This window comes from Onychomys torridus, chromosome 16 (genome assembly GCF_903995425.1).
Source record: "Onychomys torridus chromosome 16, mOncTor1.1, whole genome shotgun sequence".
In the NCBI taxonomy this organism is placed as follows: Eukaryota; Metazoa; Chordata; class Mammalia; order Rodentia; family Cricetidae; genus Onychomys; species Onychomys torridus.
Window position 1 is genome coordinate 37,348,860 of NC_050458.1, and position 14,412 is coordinate 37,363,271.

Sequence of the window (14,412 nt, forward strand, 5' to 3'; positions counted from 1 at the left end):
ACCTTGTCATAGGCATACAAAGAGACAGCAGTGACACAGAGCACGGTGGGCAACACCTCCTGGGAGCCTCAAGAAGAAACCTGAGTCACATACAGAATACATAAAGGTGTTTGCTGGTGAATGGTGGCTATGCCCAGGCCACTGTGGCCTTCCTTTCTTTCACTATGGGCTCAGAAGAGTTTAAGGGTCAATCACACATGTGGAACAGAAAGGGGAAGCTAAGATAGCATTTGATCAGTAACTCATATCCATCCAAGATTTGGGGAAGGAAGAGACATTTAATTGATTTCCTGGTCCGTTTGTACATCCTTTCTAGTACAATAAGGCACTTGTCTAACTGGGGAAGTTCCGCAAAAGGAAGGATTGCTCTGAGTGAACAATATTTCTGTGGTCAGTCATTTGCTAGGACACGGGCCTCTGTGGGGTCCTTTTGGGTCAGACTGTCATAATCATCTTCCCTTGGGAGGGCCGCCATGGTAAGGTATCCTTGGTTTCCATTTACCCATCAGCAAACTGGGAAAAAAGCACCTTGTTTGGCTCTCCAGGGATAGAAAGGGCTCATCACTTCAGGTAGAGGTGAATCCTGAAGAAACTGAGCAGTGACTGAATGTAAATACTTACTGGCATAATTAGGTCTGTCAGGGAAGAGTCAACAGTGATAATAGAGCCACATTTTTTGAGCCATAACAATTATGATTAAAGAAACAGTGAAGATGCTGTAACCCTGACTTCACCATTATTGCATGTTTACCATGAGCCTAGCACTAGGTGCTCTGTAGTCATCTCTAAATGCAACTCATCCCCACAATCAACATTTATCCGCATTTCACTTAGCTCAGATGTGGGAGGCCAGCTGGGAGACTGGCTCCCACGTTTACCCCAGAGTACTCTTGAGGAGTGAGGGATAAGAGATTTAGATAGAAGGATAGAGGGGACAGAAACAGATAGAACACAGGACAGCCTTGGGAGGGCCTGGATCCTTATCCACTGGTCCCTCCTGTCTCTTCTAAAGGGCTATTTATAGAAATGCCAAGAGGTGGAGCAAAGACCTCTCTCTAGCTCAGCCAAGTGTAGACCCTTCCAATCACCTAATAACCATGCACATGGTCAACCAATCCTTTAGTCAGCTCTGCTGGGTAAAGCAAGCTCAGATCTCACTAGGAAACTATTGTGGGCCTCCACACTCATAAAATGAAAGCACAGGAAGGTGAACTGCTTTGCCTAAAGCCACAACGTTTACTGTAGAAAGCTTGACTGGGGGCCCTAGATAATGCCTTTTCACCTCTGCCACAGCTTCAGGACACACATCAGTCCAGTGATGCTTTATGATCCTATAAAGAGAGACCAAATGCCGTCATCATGGAGCATAGAGTGGTCTCTCAGGACCACTCAGAAGCCCACATGGCAAGATTAGACAAGTTGGAGGAGTCAATGCCTGAGTATGCCATCATAGCTCCCCTCTCCAGGGACCATGCTCTCCTCCTTCAGTCTCAGCAAATCCAACTGCACTAGAAATTATTGCAGTCTCTTTATATCATGGGAGGGAGAACATCAGCACATGGCCAAGATTCCCAAACAGTGGTCAAGTACAGGGAAAGATCAAACCCCATATGCTCTACCTGTCTCCAAAGCCCATGTTCCAGATCCCTTTTCTCACTGCTCATCAACCCAGCCTCCTTAACTCTATATCCTTCTATCCTAAAAAGTTAAGTTCAAAGTTTTCCAAAAGAGAAACATCCCAAAAGAACTACTTCCTCTGAGGAATTTTCCCCTAGAGAGTGTCACTCAGAATAAGGTATATCTGGGTACTTGGTACAGAGTTCTCCGGACACATCGGTGACCCACTTGAAATAGCACGTTCTTTGGAAGGCCAGTCTGTCTTCTGGCTCCTATAGGTTTGGCTATCCTGCAGCTGGAAGCAGGGAGGAGGTGTCAGATGGGCTCCTGCCTTGAGAATGAAAGTAAGGACAGCAGGGCACAATTGGTCCAAGGGGCGTCTAATAAAGGGGGTCAGGGGTGTGACCAGTGACAATGTCAAAGAGAACTCTGGGGGGTTCCGGAACTTTGCCTGTCCCCACAGTTGTCTCTTTGCTAGCTTGTCGGTTCTCTTGCAGGGACACCAAGAGGAGGCTTTCGCAGTCTGGACCCTACATTATCTGGGAACTCCGAGATAAGGAAGCAAGAGGACATGGCACCAGTTCCTGACATGGCCCAAGGGCTCTGCAGATGTTCCCTGGGTACCAATCCTTTCTAGATCCCTCTGGCTTTGAAGGGAAGGTTATGATGGACCCCTGTTCCAAAATGAGGGTTGGCCATATGGCCCACCTGAGCACAGTGAACAGCCCAGCATAGCGGAAAGAGAATGGTCTCAAGAACTGGCACACTGCAGCTTTCAGCTCCCCCACATCTCCTAGTCTTGATGGCCTGAGGCAGGCTAGTGACAAGCTCTGATGTAACATTGGAGAATCAACACCTAGCATGAGAAGCGGGACTGTCCAAGGCCATGGAAAGCTTAGTTTTAGATGACTATCTAACAGAACTGACCCCATAATGATTTGATACAAGCATGGGCTACCCCTTTGTATAATAAATACTGAAGGATGATTTTCTAAGTCAGACAATGTAACAACTCCCCTGCCCAACTCTCCTCTCCTCTCTCTCTGTCTCAATCTCTTATATAAATGTGTACATTATAAATTCTATTTTTTTCAAATTAAAATATATAATTTTTCCTTTTCCCTTTCCTCTCTCCAACCTGTCCTGTGTACACCACGTCCCTCACCTTGCTCTCTCTCTCAAATTTACGGCCTCTGTTTCTTTGTTACATGAATGGGTATATATGTATCCGTGTGTGTGTGTGTGTGTGTGTGTGTGTGTGTGTGTGTGTGTATTCCTAAAAACCTGCCCAATACACACACACACACACACACACACACACACACACACACACACACACACTTTCAGGATGCTGATCAATTGGGATGCTTTTCTCTGAGGACAACACTTTCTCCCACTCTCAGAATTCCTCAGTTCTTTGCTCAGGGTTGGGGCCCAGTAAGATTTCTCCCTTCCATATTAGCATGTCTACTAGGTTTGTCCTTGTTTAGGCCTTGCTCAGGCAGCCAATATGGTCAGACTTCATGGGTGCAGCTTCTCTGACATTTCTAGGAGTGCAATCTCACAGCAAACATATAGGTAGCACTAACTACATGTGGGTAGCACTTATTGGACTCAGTTGGTTAAAATGAAATGAAGAATGAATGAATGAATGAATGAATGAATGAATAATGAATGAATGTGGAAGAAGATGTAATAGGGTTCTGGGAGAAGTGGATGTGAACTACATATACTACATGCATATACAAGATTTTCAAAGGGTAAATTAAAATTTACCCCATCCCTGGTCTTTGGTTGTAGCATCAGTACTGAACTAAAATGTTTCCTCCTGTGCCTTGACTTCATCCACTGCAGAAGACATGATACAGGGAGGAATCTTGTTTCTGGTCCAAGAGTGGCCAGGAAATGCTTTCAAGACAGGGAACTTCAAACCAAGCAAGGTGCTGCTGTCATTCCGTTTATGAAGGGCAACTGATTACTTGGTCTGTTAGAAAAATTGCAAATTGATAATGCACATGCATCCTTTGCAAGAAAACAGTGAAGGCTGCTGGGAGGGGTATCTTCCCAATTCCGTGCCTGAAATTCTGGCTCAAGTTTTTAGTTTTGATTCCAAGTCCAGACTTTGACTCCTCTGCCCCATGTGACTGTCTCCAGGATTCCATTGGGAGACCCACAGAAGACAACATCTAGCAGGACATTACTCATATACCTACACCCACTTGTCGGTATCCAGAGCTTTGGGGAATTTTCAGTACTTCATTGACCAAATGTAATTACTCAACAGCAGATGTCTCTTGCTCTCTTGGAGAGCTGACTGCCATGGCTCATTTCTAGGTGTCCTCAGCTGGAGGAACTGTGCCAATGTGATTCTTCATCTATTTGGCAGCAAGCATGCCAAACAGACCCTCCAAGAAAAGTATCGGGAACTTTCTAGACAGTGGCCCTCAAAGTGAGAGGATCCTGGGCCAGCAGTAGCAGTATTGCTGGAACTTTATTAGACAGACATGTTCCCTCACCCATGGCAGTCTTAATGAATGAGATACTCCAGGATCTAGCCAGTTGATTTAACAGATCTTCCAGGTTGTTCATTCGCTGGCTCAAGTGTGAGAAGCACTTCTCAGCACAGACAAATACAGACTATGGAGCCAGACAACATGATCTCAAACCCAACCTTGACCACATACACTGGTAAAATCACCAGTTCCCAGATCCACTGTAAAAAGAATGTCCAGCTCTAAAGTTAAGCTAAAGAGCAGGGCAAGACTCCTGGGAGGTAGTGAGTCTTCTAAACTCTTGATGCTGCTATTACTCTTAGATGCCATGTGAATTTTAGGTGAACTGAAAAAAAGGACTGGACCTCTACACTGGCACCTGTGAGATACTTTCAGTGAACACTCCCTCAGATTCCTGTGGTCTTAGAGGCCACAGAACTCCTCCTGGAGGGGAGGACACAGGAGAGCTCTGACATTCTGCAGCTGCTAACCTCTGGGGATAAGAACTTATTAGCCATGAGGGTGCAAAAGATGTCATTTGGTATTAAAAACGGAGTACTCCTGGTGTTAAGAGTAATTATACATAATACATGAACTCTTTCCACAAATGTGAGTCATTTATTTTAGTTATTAGTTCATCTAATCCTAGCAAAAACCCATATGGTTCTAGTATTACTATATTTGCCAAACCACAGAGGTGGAAAGCCAGGATTGCAGAGGTGAAGTCATGGTCCCTGGCCATGCAGCTGCTAAGTGGCTGAGCTAAGGTCTGGACCAGTAAACTAGCGCCTAGGGTCCTCCCACTTAGCCTTCCTTGATACAGTCTAGCAATCCAACATTAACCTCCCCCATGTAGGCTCTCAACCTCTGGTTTGAAGCATTTGGGCTCGTGATTTGACAGGCACCTGTGGGTCAGATGAAGGGAAGAAGAAAATTGATGACTTCCCCTATTCCATTTCAGCCCTGGGCTCTGAGGTGCTTCAAAAACCAAGTATCTTCCAAGGTGTCCTTCAGCACCACAAACAGTTCCTAAAGAGCCTGCTTATTCTTTCAGTATTGCCCTCAACCTCCAAGGCTGTGAAGATTACAAACAACCAAACTAATTTCCCCCTAAATCCTTTAATTTTTGTAAAAGCAGGAGAAACTTAGCCATAGTTACCCAACTCAATAACAATATAATGCACATTAATGAGCAGGCACAAGCAAGGAGCTTGGGGTGCTGAACCAGACAGCTAAGAACAGAGCAAGAAGCAGACAATGATGTACAAAGGTTCAAAGCCGATATGTGTAAACACAAATGTCATTTGTATCTTCCTGGTCAAAAGCTCGACAATGAAATCTTTATATAAAACAAGCTGATTTACATACAGAACAGTTTTGAGGGTCGAGAATTCCTAGATACCAACATTAGATTCAGAAAGGGACAGAATGGCCATGTATGTATGAGAGATCCCCAGCCTCAGTACAGTCACTGACCAACTCTATGATCTTGGACACAGTCTATCCTTCTTCAGAATGTTTGAAAACTAAACACTGGATTGTATTAAAAGGCTAATCAAGTGCTGATGCCATGAGTTTGACCACTGACTCCAAACAAAGTCCAATCAGCACTCTAGACAAAACCGTCAGCATTGGTCAATGGATCTACATAGATACCACAGCTGACACCTTCTGCTTCCAAAAAGAAACTGCAAACTAAAGGTGTAATCATTAGTCCTTTCTATAGCCCATGATTCTCCTTTCTCAGGCACCCCTTGTCTCCACCCAGGTGGAGAACATAGAAACAACAATAGGCTGTTTCAAACTGTCCTGCATGATGCAGGTCCAAGATCAATACACGAGTAGATTCACTGTCTGGTGAGGGCCACCCATTGGTCCCTGGAGGACAGTTTCTTGCTTAGGCATGTGTAAGGGGAAGAGGGTCTCCCTCGGGGCCCTCTCATAAGGACACTGATTCCACTCATAAAGCTTCTATTCTTACAACTTCATCACATTCCAAATACCAAAATTCTAATACTACTGCTGGCAGATGGGGATTTTGAAATGTGAGATTTTGAGGAAGCACATATCCAAACATAATGCCTCTGGTATGACTAAGTAATGCATGATTTTGGAAAATCATCTCTGGCCACCATTCTAGAAGGGAGGCACCCAGATCATCCACACATGGCAGGGCTCTTTTCATTTCCCATTCCACTCAGCAGCCTTTCTTCTCCCGTGAACTCTTCTCATTTTGAAGTTTCAAAGAGGGCCTGCTGCTACATGACTCTGAGGGTGACTGCATCTGGCTACAAGGGCCCACTCTTACAATGTGGATGGCTCAAGGTGGGTGTGGCATGTTGGTATCAGAGAAGTAACAGTATGAGCACAGACCTACATATCACCTGTATGGTCCCCTTTAATCAGAGCAGGGTCAAGTGAGAACACCCTTTTAGATACTGGCTGTCCTATTAGCCACACCATGATAATAATAATGGTCTTGGTCAGAGGATGAGAATTGTATTGTGTGTACACACACGTACGTACACACACGCACGCGCGCACACACACACACACACACACACACACACACACACACACATACATTGCATTCAGAGCCTCAGGCATGCTAGGCAAGTTCACTAATCTCTTTCCCCAATAAATATTTTTTGAGCAGAGTCTATCAAAGTTACTCAAGCTGGTTTGAACCTGACTTAGCTTTCCAAGCAGCTGTGATTCCTTGCCTGCATGCCCAAGACTGACTTGTGATATTTCTTTTTCTCTAGACACCTATCCTAGCCTCTGCCCACCCCCCTTTACTCATAAGGGAAACTACTGCAGTAATCACTCTTCCCACCCTCCATAACTTGGGTTACATATATTTTTACAGAATGTTTTGAAAAGTGGCGAAATACTCTATTTCTGGCCATTTGTTATTATCCTAGTCATGATCTTGCAGTGTAGGAGTCAATTAAATTATTCATGTGCATAGCCACATTTTCATGCTGTGTCCCCCCACATCATCATTTGTTCCTGGTTACATGTATCAACTATTCATATATGTTTCTCTTATAGAGTCCATGTGGGTATGTAAACATGCATTTCATGATGCTTCTGAGAGTAACCCAAGAAGGGAAAGTGCTAAATAAAGATAGGCTCTCCCTAAACAACTCTTCCATATTTTCATAGATCAGATCCTGTGCGACATAATCAGGCCTATTCAAGGAGCTGACAGGACCCCATCCCAAGGCACAGCAGCATGAAATCTGTCCCCATAAGAGCCAGTGTTCCATTAACGTCAGTGACATACATGCATGCCATGAAGTCTCTAGGATGCCTCTCCAGGGCAACTGCATCAGTTTGAGCACGTTCGTAACAAACTCAGAGTCACTAGTAATGTGTCGGGTGTTGCATTAAGGAAAGGAAAATCACTTCCCCTTAGCATGATTTAACTGAGAGCAAGCGAGCCCATCTTTGACTCCTCTACGTCTCTCTCCCCATGTCTCCTGTCATTCCCTGTGGGTTGTATGAATCTGAATCTCTGCCAGCCTGAATGCTGGCTCGTGAATCTGTCTGTGTGCATCCCTAGCAAAGGGCTTGGCTTCCCACAGAAAGCAACACTGGGGTAGGAACGATACACTGTAGCAAAATCTTAAACATTGTCTTACAAGGGATGAAGTTACTGGCTCCAACTAGCCCCCAAGTGACCTAGACAAACAGCAAACTAGTGCTCTCAGCAATGTCTGTATGTTGTCTTCACCACTATGGATATTCATTTTATATGGTTTATGTCTAGCTGTTTGCTGTTTCCCACATTTATTACCATAACGTGCACACACAAATGAACTACTCTAGGTTAGGAGTATAGAGGGAAAGGAGTGTCCAACTTAAGATTACAGCTATGTATTAGTTTAGGTTGTAAAACTGAGTCCATGGGAAATCCAAAGCAAGTAAAGTGATGTTCTCTTAAAGGCAGGCTACACAAACACACTGATCACAAAACAGGATGTCCTGCCTGGTGGTGCTCAGTTTCTCTGGCTCTGTCTCCATTCTGCTGAGTAGCAGAAGCTACTCGCTGCCCTAAGCACAGCAAGCCAGCTTCATCTGAAGCAAGCCCTCCTCCTGCTCTACGTGCTACTGGGGTGCCCAGTCTTAAGTGATCTCAAGGTGTATTAAGTTAGGCTGTGAAGTCCAGCAAAAGCTCCAGATCCTACTGGGGTATCCTGCTCAGGCCTCTACTTCTCAAACACTGCTCCAGTGCACTATTCTGTGGGTCCCCAAGACATTCGGTCCCTGCTTCCCACTTCTCTCAACCACCGTTTCCTGTCTCTATCTCCTCTCTCTTCCTGCTGTATCTGCATTTGCTTCTATCACCCAACTGGAGTGACACCTAGAATCCAGGCCTGCAGCCAGGGCCCTTCTTCTCTCCCACTCAAATCCACAGAAGGTAACACAGCTACACACACCTCCCACCTACCATGCCTGAGCCCCTGGAGAAAGACAATAAACGCAGGCTCACCTTCTCACCCTTTTCTCCTTGAAAGAAGGGTCCTCTCCCCTAGAGAAGGAAAGCAGAAGGCATAGGTTTACTGAGGGGCATCTATGTAGTGTGGCATCACCCCAGGATTCAAGCAATTGGATACTATCTCATAAACTATGCCTGGGCACCTCTGAAAGAGATGATGCTGTTATTCACTGAATGTGGATGTTCATGAGCATCCTCTCATTTAATTTTCCAATAATTTATCATTATAGATACTTGTTTTCATATCAGCCTTATTGGGATATAATTTACATACTATATAATTCACCCATTTAAAGCATCTAATTAGTAATTTTAATTTCCTTAGAGTTATACAACAATAATCACAATCAATTTTAGAATATCTTCACTATTTGCAAAAGAGCCCAGCCCACTAGCAGCTGCTCCCCATTTCCCATTCCCAGCCCTAAACAAACACTAATCTGTTTTCTATTGTAAGTATAAGGTATAATAATGTTCCCCTTAATGACTACCTCCTCTCACTCAGCAAAGTCTTCTAAAGGCTCATCCATGATGTACCCCATAGCATAACTTCCTTTGCTGTACACTAGTATGGGAATGTACCAACCCAGCACACTTTATTTTCTCATCCTTTATATAATGGCCAGTGGGTTGTTACTACTTTATTATTAAAAGATTAGCACTCTGAATGTTTATACTTGTTTTCTGTGTGAATACATGCTTGGGTTTCTTTGGGGAGGGACTGTATTGCACAGTAACTCCATTTTTAGGCTTTCAAGAACTACAAGACTGTTCACCCAAAGGCTGCACGATTCCTCAGCATCAATGTGGGAAGATTCCCATTTTGCTTCATTTCTGACTGCTCTAGCTTTCTTTGGGAGTGAAATATGCAAGGCTGTACCTATTGCTGTGAAAGTGTCGATTTCTCCTTTAAATTCTATCAATTGTATGTCATGCATCTTGAGGCTCTGTTGTTGGTTGCTTGTGTTTATTGTTATATACCTTAAATTAACCTTAAAGAACTGACCCTTCTATCCTCAAGTATCCTTTTTTATGAACTGTTATATTCTAAAGTCCATTTTGGCTGATAATAGTATGATCTTTGCTATTTTTTTCTAATTTCAAAATGTATATTTTCAATCCTCCTTTCTCATTGTGTGTGTGTGTGTGTGTTTGTGTGTGTGTGTGTGTGTGTGTGTGTGATATTTGTGTCTGTGTGTCTCTGTGTGTATGTGTGTGTGAGTGTTCATGCAAGCACACTTGCTGCAGATAGGACTCAGGGTCTTGTGTCTGCTCTACTACTGAACCACATTCCCAGTCCCCTATTTGTATTCTTGAATGTAAAGTATATCTCCTCTAGACAGGACAGTATTAAGACATTTATATACCCTGTCTGAAAGTCTGTTTTTAGTTGGTCATTTTAATACATTTGTCAATAATGCAATTATTGACAAAAGAAGGTTTATATCCATTAGAATAAGGATGTGAGAAGGCCAAAGTGAAGAGAACACTTACAAAATGGCCAGTTTCAGGCATCACAGGGGTACCACTTTGGAAGAACAGAATTCTGGGGATAGACAGAGTGAGGTACAAGGCTAAAGAATACTATGACCATGTCTAGCAGGTAGTTCTTCCTGGTGGAAAAGAGAGGTGCTTTGTCCTATGGCTTGGATTCACTCAGTGCCTGCATTCACCAGACCTTCAGCCCACACTTGCTGATCAATATGATCAGGCTGGGGTGCATGGGGGAGCCCTGGGCCTCCCACACCAGCCATGTGGCCCAGTAATATAGAAAAGCAACATCTTACTTACAGTGTCTCCTTTCTCTCCCTTGGGCCCTGGAGCACCCATCAGTCCAATAGGTCCTGAATCTCCCTGAAGGGTTAAAAGCAAACTAAACATTAGGTCACATCCCTCCCAATAGCTCTCGTGGACTTCTGTACTCATAGGCTGCCCACAGCCAAACTTGCCCCTGTTCCCTAGAACTGAAGTCATCCTGGGTGACTGCATCATGAGGTCACCTCTCCCACCTTGGAAGAGAAAGAAGAACCTAAGTCCTGTTTTCCTCATATTTCTTGAATTTGTTCATAAATCACTGAACCCTGCCAGACCCAGGTATTTGAGTACCGAGCCTTTGTATGAATGTTGAAACATTCCTTTATGCTATCAACCCAGTGCTGAGAAGGTGTGCACTAATACCATGGCGTTTAAATTCCAAACCACGACAGACACAGTAAGAATGAGAAACAAGAGAGAGGCCAAGGTTGGGGAGGAGAGAGGAGGTGGTACAGAGAGGACTGTAGTGTTCAGATATGATAAAAAGAACTCTGCACATACAAGAATACAGAAGCAGGGGGAATGAAGAGGTGCAGCTGTCCCCATTTCTCTACCATCACCCTCAGCCCCAGACAAGGTATTAGCTGTGCAAAAGTGAAGACCCCCCCCCCATGCAGTGACCATTATTGTTGGGGCATCCTACCCATCAATGTTTGAAGACCAAATAGTGATGGAGAAGGCAGCATGCTGGGGAATGAGGGAGAAGTAGGAGGCAGCTTGTGACCAAAGACAGAGTACTGTATGGGAGCACCTTGCTTTATGCAACCAGTGAGTTTGCAAACTTTGCATACAAGAAATTTATACAGTGTACACAATTTAGATAACTCCTAAAGGTCAAGTCTTAAATGCTTCTTGAATTTAATCAAGTTGTAAGGATTGATGCAGCATTAACTATCTTTGGAGAATAGAGCCTCTTTGGAGCATACTTGTGGACTTGGGCAACACTGTCCTTCTTTTTATAAACGTTTAGGCTAAGAGGTACAGCTCTGGACAGGGAAGAGTCTTGCAGCTAGAACCTCATGCCACTTGCTCTTATTGTAGTATCTTAACAAGATCCAAGGCAACTCTGAAGTTGGTGAGACTGTGATCTAACACACCCCTGCTGTGCTTCCATGGAGGTTAAAGCAAAGAACACTATGCTGAGCAGGTACTGACCTTCTGACCAGGGAGTCCCACAGGGCCAGCAAAACCCCTTTCACCCTGCAGGAAAGAAGACAAGAAGAAACAATAAAGGTGACATATTAATTCTCTCTGTCTCTCATATGAGCTAACTGACCACTCCATGCGCTCTAAAACTAGTCATATGCTAAGCCAGGTTGGTCAGAGAGTTGAGCAGGAAACTGCTGACTTCAGCTGAGAGTCCTGTTCTTCAACTGCAAACCTGCATGGGTAACTTCCACCACAACCTCCCAGTACAGACACTGGAGGGTCAAAGCTATAAACACACCCAGGAACAGAAAGGTGAAAAGAACATGTTCTCATTCATACATGGGAGCTAAAGGCGTCACACAAATCAGAAAATACAATAAGGATTCCAGGCTGGGAAGTCGGGGAATGGAGAGGGCACAGGTCAGAAGAGTCAAGTTTCATTCAGATGGAAATAAATTACAGGTATCTGAAGTGACTGATGTGATCTTTATCTTGATCTACCATTTCAAAAGCAAGAAGCACATTAGAGCATCAGTTTTTACCTTGTAAATAAATGATACGATTGATCAATACACAATATAAATGAACAAAAACAAAGTAATTTTATGGGCTCCTATTTTATCTGAATTTATAACTTAGAAAGAAAATTGTGATTTCTATTATTATCAATTTGTGTAATGATTTTTTTTTTAACTAAAATACAAAGTGTGACGTGTCTAAAGCAATTTCTAGACACAGGCTGCATTCCGATTTTAAAATGTGTGAAAGATCTTGTTGGTGTATTTATACATGATCTGTGTGCTGTGGCCACCTGTAATATTGCCAAGCTGAGAACATTGACTCAATTCTTGTGTTACATAAATAAAGATATCACCATATTACTGGGCCATTTGCACCTGATTCCATCCCTAACAAGAATATTTTCACTCTTGTTCTAGTTTACATTTCTGTTGCTATAATAAACACTCTGATTTAAAAAAAAAAAACTTGGAGAGGAAAATGTTTATTTCACATTGCACTTTCAGGTCACAGTCCATCAATGTGAGAAGTCAGGGAAAGAACACAAGCCAGGAACCTGAAGCCAGGAACTGAAGCAGAGACCATGAAAAGATGCAGCTTGCTCCTTCTGGCTTACTCAGCTTTGTTCTTTAAATATATATACACATATATATTTTTTTTCACAAGTATTTTGCCTGCAAGTGTGTCTATGTACCTACAGAAGCCAGAAGAGAGCATCAGCCACCCTAGGATTGGAGTTACAGATAGTTGTGAGCCAACATAAGGATGCTGAGAATCATACTTCCTCTGAAAGACCAGCCAGTGATCTTAAACACTGAGCTACCTCTCCAGCCCTTTACTTCCTTTGTTATAAAGTCCAGACCCAACTGCCTAGGGATGATGCAACCTGTAGTGGGCTGGACCCTCCCACATCAACCATAAATCAACATCAATCATCAGTCAAGACATTGTCACACATACATGCTCACAGGCCAATCTGACAGGGGCTATTCCTCAACTGAGGTCCCTCTTTCAAAATGACAATAAAGACTAACTGGTACAAGTATATTCATGGGTGCCCATTTACTTCAGAGCAATCATAGGTGTCCTCAGCATATGCCAATTAGTATAATACTTATATGAACTTAGGACCTCCCACAGTGCCCGTCAGAATGCATTAGACACTGTTCATGTCCATCACCATGACTGAATACAGAGATGTAAACAGGGACCCCAAAGGATAGTTGACATCACTGATTAACTGAAATGAAAGACTTGAACAGCTGGAAACAAAGTGCCTATAGCCAGAGCTCTGCCCCATGAAGACGACTGTGATTTCCTAGGCCTCGTGCTGAGTTTTCATAAACACACAGATGCAGGAAGAAGAGGTATCTCCTCCATGTGGCCTATTTTCCATGCAGAGTGAGTAGGTCTTCTGGTTCACCTGTTCCTGTGAAGATACTTAGCTCCCTAGAATGGTCCAGGTCTCAGAGTTCTCTCTCCCTAACCAGACAGTAGAGTATGACTTGCAAGGACCATATCCTGCTTGTCTTAAGAATCTCAGTGTGCAACACAGTGTAATGGACATCACAGGTGATTACGGTCTATGGCCAAACACTAGGACTGATGACTTGAAAAAAGGTTATCAGGTGATGGCACACAGAGTATGAGGCCAAGACTGCAAAGACTGAAAAGTTCAATTGGTAGAACCTCATTCTGCAAAGGGGACAAGAGGATGTATGCCTTTCTCCCTCACCCCCATCTGTCCATCTTCCTATCCATCCATCATTTTAGACTCTATCTACCCATCAAGTCAACCCCTATATAAGGAGTCCAAATGTGAAGCAGCTCCCAAAACACAGACACTATTCAGTCTCTGTTAACTGGAACTTAGGAATGTTCTGAAGACAAATCAAAGAAACATTATCAGCCCAGTGTGGCCATGACTGTAGTATACTGAAGCCTCCGGAGGAAAATAAAAGACTTTTCTTAGAAAAGAATATTGTGGAATATTATTTTAGTTAGGCAAAGATGTGTTCCATTTGTCTATGCCACAGAATATTACCTTAACTATGTGATGGTGTGTTGTATTCATCTTTGCTGCCTTTGTTAAAGATGTAAAGACATGCTTCATTTGGTAGTGATGTACTTACTTAATTATGTAAAGATGTGCTGCATTTGTTTCAGCTGACCTGCCTTAAGACACCTGATTTGTCTAATAAAAAAGCTGAATGGCCAATAGCTAGGCAGGAGAGGGACAGGCAGGGCTGGTGAGGCAGAGAGAATAAGTAGGAGGAGAAATCTAAGCATGGGAGAGAGAAGGAGGAGAAGAAAACC

The 14,412-nt window shown here is 43.5% G+C and overlaps 1 protein-coding gene across 2 annotated transcripts in view; it reads right to left on the reverse strand.

The window, feature by feature from the left end:
• Positions 1-14,412, reverse strand: part of Col22a1 (collagen type XXII alpha 1 chain) — a 231,373-nt gene that overhangs the window by 170,104 nt on the left and 46,857 nt on the right. For both annotated transcript variants that reach the window (XM_036209012.1, XM_036209013.1), the window contains exons 9-11: positions 11,584-11,628; positions 10,405-10,467; positions 8,608-8,646 (exon numbers count right to left, since the gene is read on the reverse strand). In XM_036209012.1, coding sequence (XP_036064905.1) covers positions 8,608-8,646; positions 10,405-10,467; positions 11,584-11,628 — 147 coding nt within the window. The remainder of the gene's footprint in view (positions 1-8,607; positions 8,647-10,404; positions 10,468-11,583; positions 11,629-14,412) is intronic.